Raw genomic sequence first — 23,899 nt, forward strand, 5'->3', positions numbered from 1 at the left:
CAGTTCTGAGGTTGGAGTTTGTAGCAACATTCTGTGAAGTGCACCTGCAAAGACAACTTTGCAACACTGTGGTTAGAGCATGAGTTCTGCAGGCTACTCATCCTTTAACAACTGAAATGTAAAAATTGTGTGAAGTCTGTAATAGACTTGGATTGCTTTAGAGAACTGTTTTCATTGTATGAAGCACTTACAGAATACCAGAACCCGAATTCTGGATTCCTTTATCGAGGATTGCATGCAAAGCCACGTCGAACTTCTTAATCAGGGCTGAGCAGGTGTTACCCCCTTTCTCCACCAGCCAGTAAATTTAAATAAAGATTCTCAGCCTCCAGCCTTGCCCCGAGATTGGCGCGGGGAGGAATCTCGCAGGATGTTTTGCGTTTTCCGGGGAAACGCGTGGCATCCGCCTGCAAGGCAGCGGACTGAGCGGCAGCAGGGGTAGGTCCTTACAAGCACTCCTGGCAGCTCTTCAGTCAGAAACAGAAAGCACCGAATTGCCAGAACACTCTGCCTTTAGGGGCAGCAAAAGAGCTGATTCCAACTACTTCACAGGGAGTCCTGGGCTTTGGAGCAGACTGATACTGGTCGTCATCCAGTCTTCACGGACTGGTCACTGCCACCTGGTACAGCGGCTGAGACCTGCCCTTTTGGAGAGCTCCTTTCCTGGACAGGCGCTGGATATGTATTAGCAAAGCAACGTAAAGCTTATGTACTGAATCCATAATTTCTGCCCTAGTAATGCAATGAAACATAGTGAACTATGTAATACTACTACTACTATTACTGAGCCATCCTGTGTAACCCTTCTGCCAAAAATATTCAAGAGGGTATTTTAAAGAACAAAGTAGCTATTTAAGCCCACCCTGCTGATTCTGGTAGATAAAGGTTCCTGAGCCGCCTCAGGAAAGCTCAGCCCGGGGACTGCTGAGTTGTCTCTGGTGGCACAGGCGCCCCTATGATCGTAAAGCGAGGGGGAAAATCAATGCCCTTACAGGTAATGAATGATGTGGAGAAACCCTGCGGGGCGAGCGAGCTGCTCGTTAACCGGGGAGCGCTGAAACACCCGACACAGCCGCTCCAGAAATGCTGATGGAAAATGCCAGCCTGCCCCGCCAGCCCAGCAGCCTCCCAAGGCCAGCGGCGAGGGGAGACCTTTGACTGAAAGGTCAGCGTGGTTAATCTTTTCCCCGAGTAATTACAGCCGGCTCAGCGGGCCCTTCAAAACAACTGCGGCTTTGCAGCCACCCCTTGCACACCCCGCTCCAAGCTCGGCCCCTCGGGCCAGCCCGCCCCGGGGCGGAACCCCGCCTTCCCCAAAAGCCGCCGCGGCCGCGGGGAGCGGCGCTGGGATTTGGGAGCGGTCAGGTCGGTACGGCGGGACGGGCGGTCGGGCACGGCTCGGCTCGGCTCGGCACGGCTCGGCTCGGCGGTGAGTGCGGAGGCTGCTGCTGCTGCCCTCAGGTCTTGGAGGGTGGGAGACCATTTTTCGTGTGAAGTTTATACAATCGTTGCCTCCCTAGACACAAGTCCGTTTAAAATAGTTAAAACTACTAAAAGCTCGAGTATAGTATGTGCTTAGTAGGCTAGCTAGTTTTCAACCAGTATATAATTCGGTGCGTGGCTTCTCAAGCCTGTACCCCGCCGAGGAAATATCGAGCTATTTAAGTGATTTGTTCTTTTACGGAACTCGGACTTTTGGGTTTAGTCCAGTTACGCTGTGGTTAAAAGAAAGAAGATTCTCTTCTGACCTCTGCAGAAAGTGTGTGGCTGAATCTCTGTATTAATTCAACCCAACGTCCTTTAGTGTTGAGTATCCCCTCTGACATCATTGATACTCAGGGTACGGCAATGTATATTTTTGTAAAGACAGTATCTTTCTAGTAAAAGTAGAGACCTTAATATTTTCAATAATGATAGCTTGATTCTCTGTTTAACTAGTTTGCCACTCACTCAGCTGATACAGAATTCTTCTGAGTAGACACTTACTATTTTTATTGATTTAGGGAAGAAGTTCTGACTAAGAAGCAAACCAAGAATTTGGAATATAAGCGGGAAATAAGACACCTGAGGTCATGGGGCGAAATTACTGGCTGGTGTGTCTGTTTTATTTTTTATTTTCTGATAAAAACTCTTCCTCTTTGCTCTATTTCTTTCTTCTTCTTCATACTTCTTTCTAAAGTATGGAAATCTAGAAGAAGGGGGCTGGAGGTTAGAAGTTGAATGGTTCATATGGTTAGTTTAGCATACTGGCAGGAGATGAGACTTGAAAGCCTTTCAGATGTACCCACCTTGACCTTCACCTTTGGATCTGTCAAAGGAAGAGTGTGCTATAAAATTTATGCATTAGGGTATCCTATTTCTATATTGAAGCTTCAACTAATATTTGTAAGTCTGCATGCAAATTGAAAGCTTATTTGACTGTGCTCAGAATTACATAGAAAAAGTGAGTAGCCTTCATTGCCTAGGCAGAGTGAAATATGGAACAAATAGAAAAAGGATCTATCGTAGTTTTATTAGTGTTATGGTTTTTGTGATAGATGAAAACTTGTTTTAGTATGTTGGGGTGGCTTAACTATCAGTTTTGATAAGTTTCTCAGGACTTAAAATCAGGTGTGTAGTGGATAGTGGGCAAACTGAGCTTGGTTTTGTCTCTGTTAATTGAATGATCTGCCATTAATCATGGTAGAACAGGATTATGAGGAACTTGGCTGGAATTGGCCTCCCTCTGATACAATGTCATACCCGTGTGGCTCTGCCTCCTTCATATTGAAAAGCTGGCATGGTCTAAGCCTGTGTGTCTAGACCTCTGTAGTGCCCTCTTTTTGGCAGTATTGGTGGGGTGACCTTAGATGCCTTTTCCTTAGTTTTTGTTTTGTGGTGTTTTTTGTTTGTTTGCTTTTGTTTGTTTGTTTCATTTTTTTTCCTTCATCACTGGTGTTCTTTGCAGCAGTCTAAAGAGTAAGATGAATTTCTGTGCATGTAGCTGTTGAGTATGTGAAATTGTGTTATTTTAGCTTCTTTCTTTTCCTCCTGTGTCAGAAGGCCCAGGTACCCATCATGAAGTAAAGATGATTTAAGGAAAACTAGAGCTGCAGAAACTGTTCAGGCCTGCTGAGTGTCTGCAACTCTGAAAATTCATTTAGTTGCTGGGTTATTGGTATTTCTAGAGGAAGTGACTAAAGAAGGTTCAGCTGTACAAAACGCAGGTCTAAGTAACTGGTCTAATTGTGATGTTTTCCAGTTGGGCACTATGGGTGATTAAAGAGGGGATAATAATAGGGAGTGTAAGTGCCAAGGGAAGTATTTTCAAGTACAATTTTCTCATAAAATTAATTGGCAAAAATAACTGTAGGATGCAATGTTTAGGGGGATATTATAGAAAATGGGGAAGAAAAGCTATTTATATTGTGAGGAAAGGGGAAAATAAGATGTTGAGACACGTGCTTGCTTTTGGGAAGGGCAATCTTGTATTGGCTGGACTAGTTTGGTTTTAACATTCTTATCTCTTTTCTAATACAATTGGATTACATTAATATCTTGCAAAGCATATGCTATAGTTAATTATGAATTGCAGTCACTTTGTCAAATTCTCTTAATTGACACAATATTCATGTAACGTTCACAAGAATGAATGTTATGAACACTGGTAGCAGAAATAGGTCTGATAGCAGAAATAGGTCTGAATGGAAGCAAAATGGTGCATGCACCTCTATTTTCTGTCCAGGTGTACCAGCTTAGCTCATGCTAAATAATGTTGGTAACTGAAAAAAAGGAAGTTCTGTAATGACTGCAGGATGTAGTCAAACTAGTTCGGCCTAGGAAAAAATTCTTGGAGACTATTCACTGCAGTGCTTCTTAACATTGTGCCTGGGAGACAAACTGTTTTAACCTTTCATGGTGAGGGGAGTGGTGTCCCAAATACATAGAGGGTACTGATTTGAACCCAGCTGCCTTTCTAGGATATTCCGGTCTTTCTTCTGATTGTCAAAGGTATTAAATGTTTTTTGGTTTTTTTTGGTTTTTTTTTGGTTTTTTTAATCTTTACTCATGTTTGAAAGGTCCATTTTAAATGGACCAGGCATAAAGTTTCTAAGTGTTGGCATGTATATTTATGGCATGTACTTACAGTAGCGTTAAATCTTCCTCTTTCACAGAAAGAGGAACCAATAATGCCAGCACTGAACTGGAAGCCCTTTATCTATGGAGGTTTAGCATCAATCACTGCAGAATGTGGTAAGCTTTTGCTTTAACTCTTGACATGATTTCCTTTACTTGGATAGTCTCTATGTAAAGCAAGTTTGGTTCCATGCTGCCAGTGACACAGCAGTATATGGTGGTCTGCAGCATAAAGCTTTTTGCTTAATGATGACTGAAGAGTTGCTCTGATCTTTGTCGCAATGTCAGAACACTTGTACCTGTAAACTCTCATCCCTGGTGAGTTTATTTTTATACATATTTTATCTTGGTACTTTATTATTTGGTGTTTGTTTGATCTGTTCCTATACGGTAGTCATAAGTAAATACAGCTTCTGCTTTGCTGCAGTAGAAAAGTTGCACCCTTAACTTGTAAACTTTTCTTTTAGCTTTGCTGAGTATCTGTGTTGCAGTTTAAAGTTTAAATAATCTTTTCTTGAATGTAAGTGGCTGCTTAGATTTGAACACTTAAATTCAATAGTGAGCAACACAGACTAATTGCTGTAGTGAGACAGTGCATCTGATGTTTTAGGCCTGCTCTAAAGGGAAACCTAAAATATCGACATCTTTGTAAAGTTGTATCTGAAATGCATGTACATGAAAATAAAGGAAATCTGGATTTTCATTGTAGCAGGACATGATTTGGCCATGTGGTGGGCTTGCATGCAAGGTCTGTCTAGAAAAGTAGATGCAGTGTAAAATTACACTTCAAACTACTATTTTGTTTTCATAGAGTAATTTGGGTTGAAAGGTCATCTGGTCCACCCCCCCTGCTTTGAGCAAGAACATTTTCAATTAGATCAGGTTGCTCAAAATCTTGTCCAATCTGACTTTGAATGATTCCAGGGATGGGAAGGATTTCTACCTAGGAAATCTTTGCAAACTTGAGTTCAAAACCTGTCATTATTTGACTTGACTGAATATGGCAAATAATGCCAGAAGCTTTTAAGGAAGACAAAATTCATGAAAGCTTTGCTTGTTTGGTAGGCCTCATTTGAAGAGAGGTAGTTAATCCTGACTCCTGTTAGTGCTTAGGTGAGTATGGAATATTGAGGTGGTCCTTTTTCTGGATGGATACAATTTCTGAATCCTTTCCTAAGGGGAGCATAGAGAATATGAATTGAACATAACATAGCAGAAGGCTACAGGAAGGCAGTAACAGAAGTAGGTACTGCTGCTATTGCTTTTTCAGATACTAGGCCAGAATCTGTGGAGCATATCCTGTGGCATTTCTTTGCCTCCAGTGATGTCCTCTTCACAGGTGTTGATAGAATACACGTTGCAAACTCAGTGCTTGATTGGGATTGCAGAGTCCTCTTCAATGTGGCTGTTTACAACCAGGCAGTGCTGTGTTGCCTGACAATATAGTGAATACAGAATGTAAACACAGGAGGTAGGCAGGGCCACTGACAGGCTTCAGAAGAAGGTGAAGGTGATAGAATGTGAATCACTTCTTTAAAAGAAAGTCTTGGTAAGGAAGGCTTCTTTCCCATGGGAGTACTTTTATATATTGTGATATATAACAAATGTTGCTGTTTCCTATATGATGTTCTTTGTTGTCTTTGGTTAGTAGGTACTTCATTAATTTTCTCATTGACTTTCCTTTAAGGTACTTTCCCCATTGATCTGACGAAAACACGTCTCCAAGTTCAGGGTCAAGTTAATGATGCCAAATATAAAGAGATCCGCTACCGTGGAATGATGCATGCCCTGGTCAGAATATGCAGAGAAGAAGGACTGAAAGCCTTATACTCTGGGTAAGATTAACTGGGTTGCAGCAATGGCTTATGAACTGTCTATTGTTATAAGAATAAGCCCATTGTATGTGAATTTTTTGGTTTCAGGATTACAAGATATTTGGCTGGTCTTAATCTGGAAGCTGGAAGACCCAGCTTTGATACTTTCAGTGCTGCACACTGCCAGAGCATTTCATGTGTTAAAAAAAAACAAACCAGAAAACCCTCAAACAACAAAACCTACATGAAACAAAATAGCTAAACATAAGGTTATTCTCTACAGTGCTGCTATGGTTGTTCCATCTCTCAGTATTAAAATTGAATTTACCTTTGTCTATAAATGAGCACGCTTTTTTCTTCTTTCATGCAGGATGGTGGGGGAGCTACATTTCAGAAATGACTGCCAGCTGTTTTATAGATTACAAGTTGGAGCATGGTCTAATAGTAATAATCCCTTCACAGTTCTTTCATGTTTTTGCAGGCTCTATTTTAAAAAAACAACCAAAACCCAAAATCTAAAAAAGCTCCAAAGCTTGTTTTGTTTATAGTGAGTTTAAATTGTTGATTTAAATGTAGAAACTTTTGTCAGCTAGATATCTCTGCACTAGGAAAAATTTTCTGATGCATTTTTGAGATCTGGAGCATAAACATTATTGCTGCTTGTTTTTACAGGATTGCACCTGCAATGCTACGGCAAGCTTCATATGGAACTATAAAAATAGGCACTTACCAGAGCTTAAAAAGAATGTTCGTAGAGAATCCAGAAGGTGAGTAGTTATTTTCTGTTTAATTGAGGACTGATTTGCTTGAAGCTGATTGTTTCCATTTGGTGTCTTACTGTAGCATTTGAACAGGTCTACTGAGAAAACGTTCCTTATACCAGTTACAACAAAGTTAGCAAGGGTAACTCGTCAGAGCAGGTTTTATGGCTTCTGTAACTGGCACTTTCTGGTTAAATGAGGGGAAGTGAATCCTGTCCTAATGCATCTTAAGCTTTGTAAATCTGCAGCTAAAATATTTTTTTGTGAAATAGATGAAACCCTCATGATGAATGTTCTGTGTGGCATTCTTTCGGGAGTCATCTCGTCATCTATTGCCAACCCTACAGATGTCTTAAAGGTAATTATGAAGAGCTTGTCTTTTTAGTTTTTGTTCTCTCCTGAGGTAAAAACAGTGTCCTGATCAATATAGGATTTGTTTTGTAACCCTATTTATTCTCATCTCTTAACTTTTAAAAAATCAGTAACATCCTGAATTCTTGGAACCTCTTTCTGGTCCATAATAATCATTTGGAAGTATGCATGAGGAAGGTGAAGGCTGGGGAGGTAGTTAGATCCACATTATTGAGGGGGGGTGGGAAATAACTTTGATGCTGTAGTGTTTGTGTGGAAGCCATGATGCATATTTCATCTGTACTTCTTGGTAACACTGTTACACTTCGATGTTTCTAGAGCTCAAAATAGGTGGTGTCAATTAAGAGGCAAGAGTTCCACGGAATGCTGTTTGCTACTCTATGATTCCTTAACACTGTAGAGAGGCTTTGCAAACCTGTGTTCCAAGGAAATGGTGTTCCAGCATCAGTCATTTAAAGTGAATTAATAAAACAACCACCTCTTTAAGAAATCTGTTAGCTTTGTCACAGTCAGTTACTTGAAAGGGTTGATGGTATTTATCTTATAAAACTGGAGCTTGTGACTTACACAGCTGCTCCTAATGAAAATGAAGTCAAGAAAACTCTCTATGTTCTTCTGAAACTACTAAAAACCTTAATTAATCCTTCATAGTGCTAGTGTGGTTTTGTAGTGGCATTTCAAACATAAGCTTGTACTGCAATTAGCTACTTCCTAAAATTATGTACACTTACCAAGTCACTTGTTGACAACTTGTATTTGGAAGTTACCGTGGTAGGTTTCTAAAGATGTTCTTATAAATCATGGTTGAAGACCATGGCTCTCAGTGGCTGAAACATGAATCCTTTTAACCTTTAATTTCAAAATATTCTGTGAGAGCACTGTAAAGGACATCCTACAGAACCCATCTGCCAGTCTTATCTAAATGGAGCCATGTACCCATACAGAAATAGAAGTGACCTAATGCAGCTAAGAATTCTACCACATACTTGTTCAAAATTAGCAGCTGCATTTGGATATAGTTAAGGCAAAAGATTGCACTACTGTTGTGATCATGTCAGCTCTTGGTTTTATACCCAAAGAGAAATTGACTTTACTACTTGCAATTGTAACTTAATACTTTAATCTAGTTTTACAATTTTATTGGTTATATTTATCTTTTAATTGTATCTTCAAATGAATCTCAGATCAGAATGCAAGCTCAAGGTAGAATGATTCAAGGAGGAATGATGGGAAACTTCATACAGATCTACCAAAAGGAAGGCACTAAAGGATTATGGAAGGCAAGTCTGTTTTTAACGGTATCTTACACTTCAACTACACTTTTTTGCTTAGCTGAATGTCATGTATTCCTACAGTGTTCTCAGCTCAAATATGGAGGATGTAATGTCTATCATTTGTCACGACTGTGTCACTGCTGGTGTCTGTGCTTTTTGGTGAAGGGTTACAGCCAGTCTTGTGTGCAAGGATTAGCTGCTACTTAGGAAAGACAAATGTAGGATTCAATTTGGGTGACGGGCTCTAGGAATAGTTCAACAACCCTTTGAATGACACCTCTCAATCTGTATGCTCTGCCTGTTCTAAAACATATGCTAAAGAACATTTGGAAGCAAAGGAACTGCTGAACATCCCCTCTAGCTCAGGAATTTTCGTTTTCAATCTTACAGGTCTTACAGTCTTACAACCTTGGGCCGGTTATAGTCAGTGACAGTATAACAACTGAAGAGCCAAATGAAAAACTGTTTTGAAACAGCTGGAAAATAGGAATGTTTTTCTATTTGTGTGCTTTTTCTCACAGTTTCTTGATCTACAGTTTTCTGTTCATCTTCATCAGTTTTTCAGCTAGCAGCAAAGGAATACTGGTTTTGAGGTTTTAGCTGACTGTTGTTGAAAGAATTGAGGTGTTCAGCAGAGATAGAAAATTGACTTAAAGGACCTGAAGTTGCCATTCTGTGTGGAGAAGTGATTTAGCTGTTATTTCAAATTTGTGTTTTTGGAGCACATACATCTAAGACTTGTACTAATTAGCCTAATTTGAATTTTCAGTGTTCTTAGTAGCTCCTTGTAGTGTTTTGCTTTGTATTATAAGAACTTGGCTTTTCTAACAGTGCACAAAGGTTGACTTTAAATTTCAGCTATATCCTTTCTTTTCCCAGGGAGTATCATTGACAGCACAGAGAGCTGCTATTGTTGTTGGAGTGGAGCTGCCAGTGTATGACCTTACCAAGAAGCACATAATTATGTCTGGATATATGGGAGATACAGTATATACTCACTTCCTGTAAGTCTGTGTAATTGGTTGTACTCATGTAGCTCATGATTTGTTAGGTCCTGCTACAGGGGAGATGAGTCTTTTGATTTTTCTATCATCTGTGTAGTTGTAAATATACTTCTGATGCGTGCATAACTTTTAATGTAATAGCACCTCAAATGGTTGTGTGGAAGCTAATTTTATTTAGCATTTGGATTTAGCTTTCTTTTGAAATGCGGAAATTTGTTTTGTGGGTGGTCTGAATCATTCAACTGTGTAAATTGAGGTTAGAAGAAATTTATAGTCAAATATTACTCCTAGGGGCACAAACATCTTTTCAAGCATACTGTATGTAAGGGCTGTATATCAAATCTTCAGAATTACACTTTTATAGTAAATGAAGGTAACTTTTCAGAGATTTAATTTTTAACTAAAAACATCAGTTATTATTATTGTTTCCTGGGAAGGGAAAATTCTTGTACATCTGTGTGGTAGATAAGATTTCATTAAATCCTTCTTTTATTAGTTCCAGTTTTCTTTGTGGGTTAGCTGGAGCCCTTGCATCCAACCCAGTTGATGTTGTAAGAACACGCATGATGAATCAGAAAAGCCAACAACATGGGGGGCACTCAACCTACAAGGGCACTTTGGATTGCTTGTTACAGGTAAGTAGTTTGTGTATCATCATAAATAGAAACTGCTGCCACCAAGCAATGATTTTTGCTGGTGAGCTCAGAATTGTTCTGTTTTCCATAATAACTTAGATATGCATTTTGCCATAATGTTTAAAAGGACTATGCTGTCAGTAATGCACTCAAGTGTGAAAAGTATCTACTGTCTTGACAGAAAGGCAGGAAGAAAGTTAGTGTCTGCTGCAGAACCCTATTTCATTTGGGTGCTTGGATGAGGAGAGGAAGGCTCTCAGCAGCACTCTCTCTTGTTCAACTTCACACTGTATCAGGCTGACAGGAAATTATCATTTCATACGTCAGTCCTTGAATAAGATCTTCAAGAGCAGATGGTTTTCCATATTTCTTGCTGTATAATGGAAAGTCTAGTACAGCCAGAGGCAAGGTCAACCTCTGATTTTGAGTACTTTGATTTGGCTTCTTAAGTCTCTAACTTTGTATGAGGTGAGACCATGATGGCCTTTTACATGGAGAAGAATGGATAGTAAGCTGTTGCTGTCTACCTGTTGACTGAACAGTCCAAGTCACATTGTCCACTAAAGTTTTTTGAGGTCCATAAAGCAAACTGAAATATATCAAGGGACTGCCAAATGTTAGCTACCAGTTTACAGATGGCAAATTTCAAGGGGCTGGCAAATGTGAACTGCAAGTTTACATCTAATTAAATGTATTTCTTTGTCCTGTCAGACAATAAATTTAAATGAAGGCTACAGGACTAAGCCACCCCCTTGTCTGGTACAGTTTTGTTTGCTGAGATGCTGTCTGGATTTCTCACTAAAAAAGAATTACAGAAGTGTGTTCTCATGTCTTTTGTTTTTCCCTAGACATGGAAGAATGAAGGCTTTTTTGCTCTGTATAAAGGGTTTTGGCCAAACTGGTTAAGACTTGGTCCTTGGAATATCATTGTATCCTTTCCACAGGTGTGCAAAAACTAAGCCATATAACAGCAAGTATTGTTTTTTACAGAATTTCTCAGTGTGAGAAGGAAGTGTCATATCAGCACAGATATTCCCTTTTTTTAATGAATGGAAAATTGTGCAGTTGACAGGGCTTTTTTTAGTCAGCAGCTTCCAGTCAGATTGAATTTTTGATTCACACAGAGTCAGTACTGAAGTATGAGCTTGCAAAATAATTTTCTGTTCTTCCAATTTCACACCTGTCCATTCCCCTTTGTTATGAGCCTAGTATTAATCAAAGTTGACCAGGTGAATTAGGAATGGGGGCTATTTCCAGAACTGGGGAAATTGTTGAAAGTTACTGATACAATCTTTTTGTTTATCTTAGTCTCACAATTTTGGTTTCAAGAGCCAGCTGATCAGAGCCCTGGGAAGTTGGGTTGGTAGAAATGTTTTTTACAGTAAACAAACCTTCTTTAGCCCATCAAAGATAAGTAAAGACTCTTAAGAGCTTTAGCAGTATTGTCCTGCCTCCTCAGTCCTGGGTTTAAGATCCTGAGGAGGAGGGATAGGAAAGTAATTTGTATGACCAGCCTTAAAGCAAGTTCCATTGTTCTGCCTAGTATTGTGTAAAAAAGTGGCCAGCCTGCAGCATGGCATAGGAAGGAACAAGGAGTGGAGCACAGTTGCACACAGATGCAGCTGACCAGTTTTCACTGCATGAACATTAAAGTTTTCCTTAATCAGCTGTGCCAGTTCTTTCTGACATATGAACAGCTGAAGAAATTGGATGTCTGACATGCTGAGCTGTGTACAGAATTCTGTTAATGTACTGTCTGAGTTCAGAGCAATGTGCAAGTTGTCTTGAGTGTTTGCTCTTTATTGTCTGAGTTGCTGGCCAAAGGAAGAGGTCACTGCAAGACTGACTGAGAGGAATCTGGAAGTGATTTCAAGGCAAACTGGCTCCTGTAACCATGGTTTGTGCACGTGATTCAGTGGATGTGTGCACTGTTTTTCAGACTGAACTTAACATGGTGGAATACCTTCTGTCAACTCTGTTTCAGTGTCCTGATGCAACTTTGTGCATCTGAGTCTCAAAGCATAGTGTTTTATAAGAGTCAAAGAACAGGTTTTTTTCTTCTGTATTTCCATAAAGGAAGGAAAAGAAAAATATTTCTGTAACGGAAAAAAGTATTTCTGTAAGGGAAGAAAAGCAGAACCAAGGAGCTGGACTTTTCCTGCATTCAGAAATGTATACAATTTGTATATATATTTGTAATAGCTTAAAGCTTCCAGTTAACTGGAAGTGTCACAAGACATCTCTGCTGACTTTCAGGTTGGCAAAATAACTACTGCAATATAAAATCTGTTTCTGCTTTTGAAGCTTTCCTGTGTTCTAAGTCCTGAAATGTCTGCATAATTTTCTGGGAATAATCCAGCTTCATTAGCAAGTGTGGTTGCTAGAGTTGACAGTTTTTCATAGCTTGAAGAAAGTTGGTTTTTTTTCTTCCAGTGTATAATTCTTGATTTCAGCATAAGTGATTCTTCAACATATTCATATGGAAATTGCAAGGAGGAATGAAGTTCAAACGAGTTCATGCCCATCTGCTGATCTTGCAGAGAAACTTCCCATGCCTCTTCCATTCTTGGGAAGAACTATTGGTTACTGTCTATTTGACACGGAGCAGTCAGGCTCTGTCATGTGGGTGCCTATGTGACAAGAACCAACCCCTCCAAAAGTGAATCTAATAGACTGCTTTCCTTCTTTAAAAAGGCACCCAAGTCCAGAACTAGTGAACACTTTCTTACACCAAAGAGGCTTAAGTTGCTGTTACATGCAAGGAAACACTTGATGTAGAAATCAACCTCCAGCTTCTATAAATGTTATCTTTAGGCTTAAAAGTATATCAAAACTTCAGGGCCATTAACTCAACAGTTATATCAAGCTTCTTAAGTGCTGTTGTTCAATTCCAGGAAGAAGGAGGATGTGAGATGCAAGTCATAGGATGGATATTCTGTGTTTGCAGAGTGCAGCAAAGCAGGATCCATAGCTTTGGATTTTTGTGGCCTTGTGTTAATATTTTACACGCTTTTCATAGACTCGTGCATTCCACTTAAAGAAGTTTCATTGAGATATCAAAATTGCTATAATCACTTAAAATTACTAATTTTGAATTCACAAATAGATTTTTTTAAATGCACAAGGCACTTTCTTTCCTAAGGTTGCACATTTTCTATATAGAGGGATATGCTGATGTACAGTGTTTTCCCTTAGAGTTGTTTCTGTGCTTTAATAAAAAAAAATGTAAATATTTTTGTATGCTATGTAAGTGAAGTATATGTTTTACATTTTCAAGCCTATTAAAAGCATTAAAATGTAAAGTGTGATGACTTTAAACTGCTTTCAGTTTTGAAATTTCAAATACTTCAATCTACTTAACAAAGGAAAGCTGCTGCTGGCATTGAACTGTTCCATGTTATTGGTTATTTAGCCAAGGCATACTAAAGTTGCTTGTAGTTAAAAGCTTGTGTTCCTGGGCCTTGTGGCTGAACAACATGTGCCGTCACCACAGGTTTTTGCTGTTATTTGGTATATCTCAACAGCAGGACCATTTCCCCCTCTGTTACAGAAACTGGTTGGTCTGAAACAGGTCAATCAGCTTAGCAACAGAGTAAGTTTATCACCTTTGTAGCCAGACTGGATTTTTTGAGATTGTGTGTGGGTAGGACAAAGGTCATGGACTAACTCGGAGGGGGATGAGGAGTCTGCCACTTTGGAGTGATGGTGACTACACTGTACCAGTTAATCTGTGGGGAAGCTGAAGAGGGCTAGCTGGACAAGATGGACTGGAATTGACTGCTAAGCCCCAAAGACAACAAAACAGTCTAGTTCAGACTATGAACCAGCTGTTCCCAGGTGCCCAAGAAGGAAAATGGCATCCTGGCCTGTGTTGGCACTAGTGTGGCCAGCAGGAGCAGGACAGGGATTGTCCCCCTGTACTCAGCACTGGTGAAGCTGCATTTCAAGTGTTCTGTCCAGTTCTGGGCCCCACAGTTCCGTGAAGTTTATTGCGTTGCTGGAGTGTGACTAGGAGAGGGAAGCAGATCTGGTGAAGGGTCTGGAGCACAAGGCCTGTAAGGAGGAGCTGGGAGGCCTGGCGCTGTTCGGCCTGGAGAAAAGGAGGCTCAGGTGCAACTTCTCTTCTAAAACAGCCTGAGCCTAAAAAACAGCGACAGGATCAGAGGACAACGCCTCCAGTTCTGCACCAGGAAAGGTTTAGGTTGGGCACCAGGGGCACTTTCTTCTCAGAAAGGGTCAGTCGACAATGGACTGGGCCGCCCAGGGATGGGATGGAGTCACCGTCCCTGGAGGTGTTTAAAGAACGACTGGACGTGGCACTCAGTGCCATGGTCTAGCGGACACGCTGACGTTCGGTCACGGGCTGATCTCGACGATGCGAGCCCTTTTCCCGACGGGTCCGTGATCCTGTGGGCACACCTGAGGACGCGGCGGCGCCGCCGCCCGCGCTCCTCCCAGGCGCCGGGGGGCGCCATCCCGCCCGGCCGTCCCTCATGACGCACTTCTCTGCCCCGTGCCCGTGACGCTGCTGCCACGCGACGCGGCGCGGCGCGCTCCGAGCCTCCCCCGGAAGCGCCGCCCCGCTCCCCGCGTTCCGCCGCGCTCCCGGCGCCGCTCCCGGCCCGGCCGCCCGTCCCGCTGCCGGCAGCATGCTGGAGCCGCCGCCCGCGGAGCCGCCGCCCGCGGGCAGGGACGTGCGGGACCGCCTCAGTCTCTGGGACCGCCGCCCGCAGCCCACCGCGCCGCTCAGCGACCGCCAGACCGACTCGGTGCTGGAGCTGAAGGCGGCGGCCGAGAACCTGCCGGTGCCTGCCGAGGTGAGGCGGCGGCGCTGCCCGGCCCGGAGGGGCGGAAGGCGGGAGCGAGGGCGGGACCGGTCGCGGTGCCACGTCGCCAGGCGGACGGGGATGACGGCCCGGACCGGCTGGGCCTGCGGGGCCGCGGCCGCTCCCGGTCTTCGGGGGGTTAAGCAGCGTTTTGTGTTCTGGGTCGCGCCCACAGCCGCGTCCCCAGCCTGCCGCCCTCCCTCGGGAGAGCTCGCTCTTTCGGGAGCCTGCCCCAGGAGCCTCACGCCGCCCGCCCTGGCTGGCAGAGGTTTGTGGGCAGCGGTGGGAGCTTTCCCCTGAGAATCCACGGGCTTTATCTGCCTGCCCTCGCTGCTTCCCTCAGTCCGCCTGCATTTGTCCTCTTGAAGTTGGGACCTTTAGTCGTGGAGTTAATTCTTTTGGCCCTCTTAAGTTGATTCTTACCAATGCATAGCTGCTAGCGCCAACGTTATTTCCTGGTACGACCTGTTTCCTCGAACGGACTGAGGAAAGCCAGGAATAGTGGTAAAATGCTTAATAATTTGTCAGCACCATAGGGGACATGGTCTTCCACTGTATAAAATTCCAAACACTGACAAGGTGATTATTTATGAACACTTCCTTGTCTGCAAAGGGAGGTGGAACAGAATGCTTGCATTCCTAACTTCACTTTTCAGGAGGGCGTTTGTATTTAAACAGGATGGTAGTGCAAGATACAGTGCCATAAAATCAACAAAGCTTGCTTCAGCAGGAGTGTGAAAGCTCAGAACTGCAAAAGGGAGAGTGTAGAGCAATTCTTTCCTCAAATGCACCTGTTTCATTTAATCCTTCCTGGTTTGTTTTTTTGTGTAAGCAGTATACAGAAAGTAAATAGTGGCAAGCATCCAAAGTGATTGTAGAAGGATGTCCTGTTATCAGAGGATGTTCTTAAGGATCTAAACCAGCTTTGCAGTAAGGCAGATACTCTGTTTTCCAGTGGGGACAACAACAAAGCCAAGACATGGAGTTCTTCAGGGAACTGAGACAGTGGTGTCCCAGCTGTCCTGAAACAGCAGGCTCTGATAGATTCACCTTACCCTCTGTATCAGATATGAGAGAAGCCCTGTTTTGGGGAGCCCTGGCTCCCCTGCTGGGCTCAGCCCTGTTTTGGAGGGGCAGGGTAGAGAGGTGTGTGGAAGTTGGACAATGTATGGCAGTGTCTTTTTTTCTCAAATAGTTGAAATCCTGATGGTTCTTTTTATTATTAATGGTTCTTTTTATTATTAATATTACCAGGCAGGGGATATTTTACTGAGTTGTTTTCTAGAGAGATACCAATTTGTAGTTAAGCAGAGTTTTCTGGTTTTGCCTTACTGATGTTCTCAGAAAACATACAGTTCATCATCATGTAATTACAGAGGATATTATATTAGTTAAGTGTATATAACATTATTTGTCTTCTTGAATTAATTTCTTCCATATAGGCTAATTAAGAGTCTCTGGACATACTTAAATAGAATTTATCTCAAGTTAATTTTTTCCATGTTTTTCTCACTTAAACAAAATAATTGTGGCTAAAAAATAATTCCTGTTCAGCAGAGCTATTCTTTATCTTCTGAATAAATTATGTTAGCAGTCTTGAATTTTCCTTAAATGTCTGGCAAAAAATCTTGACGGTTCCTGTGTGGTGTTTCTAAATGTATGGATCTGTAGTTGTTGGTGTAATGGCTGGACTCAGTGATCTCAGTGGTTTTTCTAAACTTCATGATTCTGTGATTATCATGTTGATAGATACAATGTCCGTTGCACTTTTTCTTCAGAAGTAGATGCCTGTAATTTTCTCATCTGACTGCTTTGGATTGCTTTGCAGTTGGGCTGCACATATGAATTCTCAGTGAGTTATCTGACCCAAGTTTGTGGTGTTTTGTGAGCAGCTTCCCATTGAGGACTTGTGCAGCCTAACTTCCCAGTCGCTGCCTGTTCTGCTGACAGCTGCGGTGCCAGAATCCACAGAGGATGTCCTTTTGAAGGGATTTGCAACACTAGGGATGGAGGATGAAAGGATTGAAACAGCACAGCAGGTAAGTGAATGACCTCCAAGATGCAGTAATCTTCAGAGAATTCTGTTAGTTTCTGTGTGTCTTGCCTAGCTTTTGGTGGGTTTGCTAAATCTTTTGGACTGTTTTCAAGATGCATTAGGGACAACTTGGGGGGGAAAACATCAATGGAGTCTTAGCTTTGAAGTGACAGGTACTTTTTACATTTGGAATGGAATCTAATGTGAGAATAAGGTACACCTTCAGTAAAGTGGTGTTGGTCTTGATGTAGAACAACCCCCACTATCTAATGTGATACCCTTGTTCTTGTGCAAATAAAGCCCGATGAAATTCAGTCTTTCCCATTTTAACTCAGTGAAGGAATAGAATGGAGTATTTTACTTGGAAGAGACCCACAGTGAGGAATTTGTTTCCTAGATCAATAACTGAATTCTGAAACAGAAGCTCATCTTCATTTCATAGATCATAGATTTGATTTTTTTTTAAATTGATTGCATGTGATATCTCTATTGTTCACACCATAAAATCTCTTCTAGTTCTTCTCCTGGTTTGCTCAGGTGCAAACACAGATGGATCAAGATGAAGGTGCCAAGTATAGGTACGTGCTCTTCCTCAGTTCTTTTCACTATAAGGAGTTCCACCCTTGAAGGACTTCATCTTGTCCATTAATATTAGCACATGTTCACATTCAGCTGGTGGGGAGTGGGAAATGTGTTGGGGCAGCTGAAGCTTTCCAAAGCTGTGTGCCTGACTCCCAAAGGCCATTGCCCAGGTGACAGAGCAGTTAAAGGGGGATGCAGATTTCATTCTGAACTGCCCAGTATATTTAGACAGATGGAAATTAGTTTTGGCTTACAGAAGGGGTGTAGACAAAGGCAATCTGAGAGCTTTCCTATGATTTTTCAGTTACTGCTGCTGTTGCAATGGCATCCTCTGAGGGCGAGACTGTGTAAGATGAGGCTGGTGGTCATTTCTGTCCTCACCATTTGGCTCACCAGTGACTATGTTTGTCATTCTGTACCTGCATTCCCTGCATTCCTTGACACTTTGCTCAACTTCAGTTTTAAGTCTTGCCATTCTCATCTGTTTTTGTGTAACTGACTTTCCCATCGGGCTCAGAAGAATCCCTTCCCACTGACTTTGACAGTTACTCCTTGGGAGTCTGAAATACAGCTGAAAGGCTTAGCCAGATCAGCTGGTGGCTTTTATGGAAACTGGCTTCTGTTTTGAAACTTCACAAACTTGCCCTTGGCCACAGAGAGATGCTGCTGTATTCTCACTTCTGTTTTTCCTCTGCTTTTCTTTGGGCTGCTTCTTTCTCTTTTGCTCTGACATATGCAGTCGTGAATTTTCTTAAAAGCAGAGGGTGAGGCATATACTGATCCCGTGATCTGATCATTAGGAACCTAAAAGGAGTAGCAGGCTTGCACTTTGTCACTTGACATGTTCATAATGGTGCACACAGGTGCTCAAGTGTGCCAGGGATGCACAGTGGTTTCACTACTAGTCAGTAGACTACTGTCTGCAGGAGGCCAAAGGTGCAGGAGGAAAATAAATAAGTTCTTTGCCTGTTGCATGTGGATACAGGGAATTGTTTTATTTGCAGCTTTTTAAATGGTAAAGTAGAATTCAGAAGTTTTAGCTGACATCCAAGAGTAATTAATTTTTAATATGCTTTAGATAAACTGAATGCTTGACATAACAGCTATCATTTAGAGATTTGGTCTGCATTGAGCCTTAGGCAAATCTGGTGACAGCAAACACCAGATCTGTTTCTAAGCCTCTTTCAGTCCTCACAGTAAGTTTTGAATCCTCTAGATAATTTCAGCTGCTTCAGGAGAGAAAAATAATTTCTAAATGGAAACTGAAAATTATATAGAAGAGACACAAATTTACACCCCAGTCAGGAGCAAGGCATTAAGGAATTTGGCTGCTTGCAGAAGTCACTGTGTTTGTGCTGCCCATTTAGACAGAATTCACATGCTCCAGACCAGCTGTGGTGCAAGCTGCTCCTTTCTAGGTAGGCTTGCTATGAGGAATGTCAGGGAAATGGAGTGACCATTCCAGACCCTTCAGCTCTGTTATTTCTGAGGTGATGAAACATCTGGTTGTTGTGCAGTCTTGCTTGATGCAAGTGATCTCATTCCTAGAGAGAGAAAAGTGGTGGCAGTGTCCCTGCAGGCAGCTGGGTTTGCAAATACAGAAAGGGAAGTTTTACTTCTGTTTTCTGTTGATTCTCTTTTTTTCTAGACAGATGAGGGATTACTTATCTGGCTTTCAGGATCAGTGTGATGCTATCTTGAATGATGTGAATAGTGCCCTTCAGCACCTGGAGTCACTGCAAAAACAGTATCTTTTTGTGTCCACAAAGACAGGAACGCTGCATGAGGCCTGTGAACAGCTTTTGAAAGAGCAGGTAATCTTTGATGGAAGGATTGCTGGCAACTGCTAAGACATCTTAAATGAAAGTTTCTTTTTCTTGGGCTGGGAAAGCATGTGAGTTGTGGTAACAATCTGTCCATTTGCTTTGGACCTAATTTCTTGGGTGTGTTTCACCTGCAACTGGGGTGTCAAGCTTTGCAGTATAAAGTTCAGGATATGCTTTAATGAAGAAAGCTAGCTGAGGGCAGCTTTTGTAACTGAGTCCTGACAAGTGCAAACTGTACTGGAATTAATAATTCATATCGCTTGCAGAGGTATTTTGAGCTGGTTACTGCAAGATCCTTAAAGTTGAGAGCTTATTTCCCAGATACTTTCTTTTTCCTGATGAACTGCTGCAGCAGTGATAGAATGAACATATTGTTTTTATAGTCAGACTGGACAAGTGAGAACTTTTTAAGACTCCATTCCTGAGATACAGGATTTCTGCAATTCTTCATAATACTGGTGGCAGCTCTACTGTTTGTGTGCAGGATTGTGGGATACTGACAAACCTGGAGTACATATTATTTTAAATACACTACTGAAAATAATGTGTCTGGTAAGAGAGCAAGAGACCACTGCTGTATTCTGCATCTTTTGTTGTACTTAATTAGTTGCAAGTCACTTGGAGCTGTTTAACAATGGTGTGTGCTGAGAACTGGAAGGGAGGCTTAATGATATACGTGTGTGTGTATATATATATATATATATTAAGCTACTTGCTAGGTTGATGATTTTCTTTTATTTATTGTTTTTTTAATAGTCAGAACTTGTTGACCTGGCTGAAAACATCCAGCAGAAACTTTCATACTTTAATGAGCTGGAAAACATCAACACTGTAAGTATTGTTTTGTTGTTAGTAGTCTTAGAAAATGAAAGTGTTCCAGTCTTTTAAACTTAGTCACCAACACTAATGTACTTAGGTTCCTTACAATGATGCTTTGTCTTGTTTTCCAAAGAAATTGAATTCCCCTACGCTATCTGTGAACAGTGAAGGATTCATTCCCATGCTGGCTAAGCTTGATGATTGTATTGCATATATTTCATCACATGTAAGTCATTCTGTATTAATTTAAATTGTCACAACTATGTGTTCATACTTTTTAATGTTTTTTTTTTTCCATGAAAAAAATTTCTCTGCCAAATACAGAAAGAAGTTAAAGATGGTGCTTTATAGACTTAGGAAATTTTGATTGAATATGCTTGTTATTCTGCTTAATTTTTGTAAAACATTGCTTTTTGTTTTGTAGGTAGTTATGTATTTTAAGTTTTGATAAACTTTTGATATACTATTTCTATTTAAAATGGATTTTCTCTCTTTCTTTCAGCCAAATTTTAAAGACTATCCTGTATATTTAACTAAGTTTAAACAATGCCTTTCTAAAGCTATGCACCTTATCAAGACATACACTGTGAACACACTACAGAACCTCACAACCCAGTTAATGAAAAGGGTAAGGTGAATCAGTAAGTGGGAAGTGGAGCTGTACTGAAATGTCTATTATAACATCACACAGTTCTCTTTATTTTTTGAGGGTGGGATGTGTCAGAAGTTTTTTGTGAAAATAGGTCAGTGTGTTTGTGTAGGTTGTCCAATACTCAGCCAAATGTGACAGAGACCTAGTGATCCAAAAGATTTAAAAGCAGTAATAATTAAAAAATGATGTAAATTGCAGGAGGCAAAGTTGGAGAATTGAAGTAGGTGAGCAGTAAACAAGTGAAGGCCAGGGATGGATGAAGGATTGTGTTAGAGACACCAGATGGCCAGACAGTTTGCTTTCCTGAGCCAGAGCGTGCACTGGAGCTCTGAACTGGCTGTTGGTCTGTTGCCAAATGGGGAAGATACACAAGAGAAATAGAGGTACTGTGGTGTTTTGTTTTGGAGATGGTTTGCTTTGGAGACAGAGAGATTGAAGGGAATCCTTGAAAAAAATATACAGGAACTGGGTGTTACAGGATGGTAATTGTAAAGCACAACTCTGAGTTCAAGCCATGATCATTTTATTATTATGTTCCAGTAAATTTTCTTGGGTGCTCTTGGTCATGTAAATGTTCATTTATTCTGCAGTGGTTTGTGTAGCTGCAGACAACAGCTGTGCCAGGTTCCTATTTAGTTTTGCCAGTACTTCTTGTTTAATTTAAAAATGTTGTTACAATGATGCTAGAGTGTCCCAGGGAAGAGACACCCTGTCCCAGGTGTTCACTCCCCCTCACTCCAGTGAGATTTAGGCATAAATGTGAGCAGGAAGGTTTTTTGGTCTCATTATAATGTTGGTAGTCTCATGCTGCAATATTCTGGCAGAGCAGAAGGGAGATGGGAATGTATCTTCCTACGCACTTTGATTCTTGCTCCAATAATTGTTGTGCACCTTGTGCTCAGTTCTATTACAGGCAAACTTGGTGTCCTGAGGGATAATCGGTGAAACTGAAAGATGCTAGAATTGAGAACTGGCACACCTAAAAGAAGGGAATTCTAGGCAGTGTTCATGGAAGCTTATGAAAGGGTAATCCTGCAGTGAAGATCTTGGTTAAGTGGCATTGAACATCTTTTGTGTTTGGATATAAAACTAGGTTTTGTGAAAAAGAAAAGCTATCGTAACTTGGTTTGATGCCAGTTGATTGCCCTGACTGAGCTGAATTTAAACAAAACTGAACATCTCTGATAATCAGCATGTCTACAGAAAGAAGTGTGTAACCTAATTTCTGGATTTGAATTGCTGCTTAGGAGTTTTAAGTCAGGAAGGATATGTGTTTTAAGAGTCAGATGACCCTTTCCTTTCCATGTACATGGGGGTTTTGTGGATATTTTATATACTTTGGAAAATCAAATGGCTCCTTCTGCTGGAAGTGCAGTACTGGACCAGTGTTTTTCAGTTGTGATCAAGTGTCGAGTTTTCCTATTGTAACAGAGCAAGACTGTCAGGACTGGAAAGGGACAGAGATCTGGATGTTCTTTGGTGATGCACACACGTGAGTGGAGGTTTTGATGTATGTTTGTAACAGAAGGATGATGAGGTTGCTCACAGGGATGAAAATAGAAGGTGGGGATGGTGGATTTGCTGTCCCCATCATGTTTCTAAAGAAGACCATCTCTTCTGTCTTGCTTCAGTAGAGATAAGGGGAAAAAAGCTTGGTGTGTACATTGGGTCTCTGCTGTGCTTTGTTAGTGCTAGTATTTATCCAAGTTCAAGCTGTCTGGCCTGCTGGGCTGGGGAGCCATAGGGGAAGCTGCCTCAAGACTTGATATTCTGCTTGGAGCTTGAATACAAGCTGGAACTTAGCTTCTCTGCCTTGGGACCGGCAGATAAAAGAGAAATTTGTTCCATTTTTGTACTAAATATTACAGACCAACAATCAGTACTACTCTGGCAGGTCTAGAGAAAATCGTTGTCTTTAATTGAGAATGTAATAATTACATGAAAATGTTCCTTTTCCTGTAGAGGCTCTTGGATGAAGCTTTTGGGTTGGGTTTTATTCTTCCATCTGACTTTGAGTTCTCAAACTAGCATGCCTTTGTTAGTGAAAAGTGGCAAAGACCTGTTCCACTGGAAGCGTAAGAATAAAGAACCAATACCCTGTTTTAGAGTCTAATTATCTCAGCCATTATATACTAGAAGCCAAGTATAGTATTTTGCTTTTTAATCAATTACTCATCTCTTCTTTCAGGATCCTTCAGCTGTGCCAAATTCTGACAATGCCTTCACGTTGTTTTATGTGAAATTCCGAGCAGCTGCTCCCAAAGTCAGGGTAAGTAGCTGGTAACTAACTTTTAAAAATGAAGTCATGAAAATGAGGTTTGAATTTATTAGTGCGAATGGAAGAATTGCATATTGTGCAAGTGTGAATGTCCAAAGATTGCATATTGTATCCATGGAAAAATACTACAAACTCTTTTCCAATTACAACAAAAAAGTAATTTATTGTTTATACTTCTTTCTCTTTTTTTTTTTTTTTTTGAGTAGACTCTTATTGAACAAGTAGAGCAAAGATCTGAGAAAATGCCAGAGTGAGTATGTCTACATAATTTATCTTCAACTGTTTTAAGTTTTAAAAATGCTTTTGTTTAAGTACTGTTAAACACATTATTTGTTTAAAAGAAAGTTTTAAAAATTGAAATTGCATAGACCTAAAGAGGGTGTTAGAATGCATTTAATGTGTGCCAGAAAATGATCCTAAGGATGCAGTTACTGTTTTAATTTCTTGGTTAGGTATCAGCAAGTTCTCAATGAAATCCATCAATGTTACCTTGACCAGCGGGAGCTTTTACTTGGTCCAAGTATCGCTAGCACTGTTACAGAATTAACCAGTCAGAATAACAGAGATCATTGTGCTCTGGTAGGTAAAGTTTTGTGCGGGTTTTGTTATGTTTTAATTTCCTCTCCCCCAGGCAAAATTAACTTACTTCATTCAGTCATTTACATGGAGAATTGTTACTGTTGTCTGTGAGTTTGAATCATCAACGTTCTACTAATATTTTCAAGCCACACATGTTTTGTTTCTGTAAAAACTCCACTTTGTTACATATCTCACAGGGGGGGGGAAGATAAAAAAGAAGCATAAAATATGGTTACTTAAATTTCAAAAACAAAAAAGAGACAGAAGTTGGCAGTGAGCTTTTATTTGGCTTTTTTATTTGGCTAGTAACTTCTTTTCAGCTCATA

The 23,899-nt window shown here is 41.0% G+C and overlaps 2 protein-coding genes across 2 annotated transcripts in view; both read left to right on the plus strand.

Moving 5' to 3' along the window:
• The first annotated feature begins 1,299 nt into the window (after nucleotides 1–1,299).
• On the plus strand, nucleotides 1,300–13,245 carry SLC25A30 (solute carrier family 25 member 30). Its single transcript, XM_088051085.1, has 11 exons — nucleotides 1,300–1,429; nucleotides 2,004–2,093; nucleotides 4,155–4,233; nucleotides 5,804–5,951; nucleotides 6,603–6,697; nucleotides 6,964–7,049; nucleotides 8,248–8,347; nucleotides 9,221–9,341; nucleotides 9,838–9,976; nucleotides 10,825–10,905; nucleotides 11,653–13,245. Exons 2-11 carry the CDS (start codon nucleotides 2,073–2,075, stop codon nucleotides 11,692–11,694), a joined length of 912 nt encoding a protein of 303 aa, XP_087907211.1. The 5' UTR covers nucleotides 1,300–1,429; nucleotides 2,004–2,072; the 3' UTR covers nucleotides 11,695–13,245.
• Nucleotides 13,246–14,610: 1,365 nt separating this feature from the next.
• Nucleotides 14,611–23,899, plus strand: part of COG3 (component of oligomeric golgi complex 3) — a 30,516-nt gene continuing 21,227 nt past the window's right edge. The window contains exons 1-10 of the mRNA XM_005516377.3: nucleotides 14,611–14,793; nucleotides 16,695–16,841; nucleotides 17,354–17,415; nucleotides 19,068–19,233; nucleotides 20,002–20,076; nucleotides 20,198–20,290; nucleotides 20,567–20,692; nucleotides 22,905–22,985; nucleotides 23,201–23,244; nucleotides 23,447–23,573. Of these exons, the coding sequence (XP_005516434.1) occupies nucleotides 14,626–14,793; nucleotides 16,695–16,841; nucleotides 17,354–17,415; nucleotides 19,068–19,233; nucleotides 20,002–20,076; nucleotides 20,198–20,290; nucleotides 20,567–20,692; nucleotides 22,905–22,985; nucleotides 23,201–23,244; nucleotides 23,447–23,573 (1,089 nt within the window). The 5' untranslated portion in view covers nucleotides 14,611–14,625. The remainder of the gene's footprint in view (nucleotides 14,794–16,694; nucleotides 16,842–17,353; nucleotides 17,416–19,067; nucleotides 19,234–20,001; nucleotides 20,077–20,197; nucleotides 20,291–20,566; nucleotides 20,693–22,904; nucleotides 22,986–23,200; nucleotides 23,245–23,446; nucleotides 23,574–23,899) is intronic.

This window comes from Pseudopodoces humilis, chromosome 2 (assembly GCF_049639895.1).
Source record: "Pseudopodoces humilis isolate 2021_Gansu_Grassland_sample_001 chromosome 2, ASM4963989v1, whole genome shotgun sequence".
NCBI lineage: Eukaryota > Metazoa > Chordata > Aves > Passeriformes > Paridae > Pseudopodoces > Pseudopodoces humilis.

Bases quoted from the DNA above. Each gene is read 5' to 3' on its own strand.
- SLC25A30 (XM_088051085.1), top strand. From the start codon at position 2,073: ATGGGGCGAAATTACTGGCTG. The intron at 7,050-8,247 runs GTAATTATGAAG...AATGAATCTCAG, and splicing joins ACCCTACAGATGTCTTAAAG to ATCAGAATGCAAGCTCAAGG. The intron at 9,977-10,824 runs GTAAGTAGTTTG...GTTTTTCCCTAG, and splicing joins CTTTGGATTGCTTGTTACAG to ACATGGAAGAATGAAGGCTT.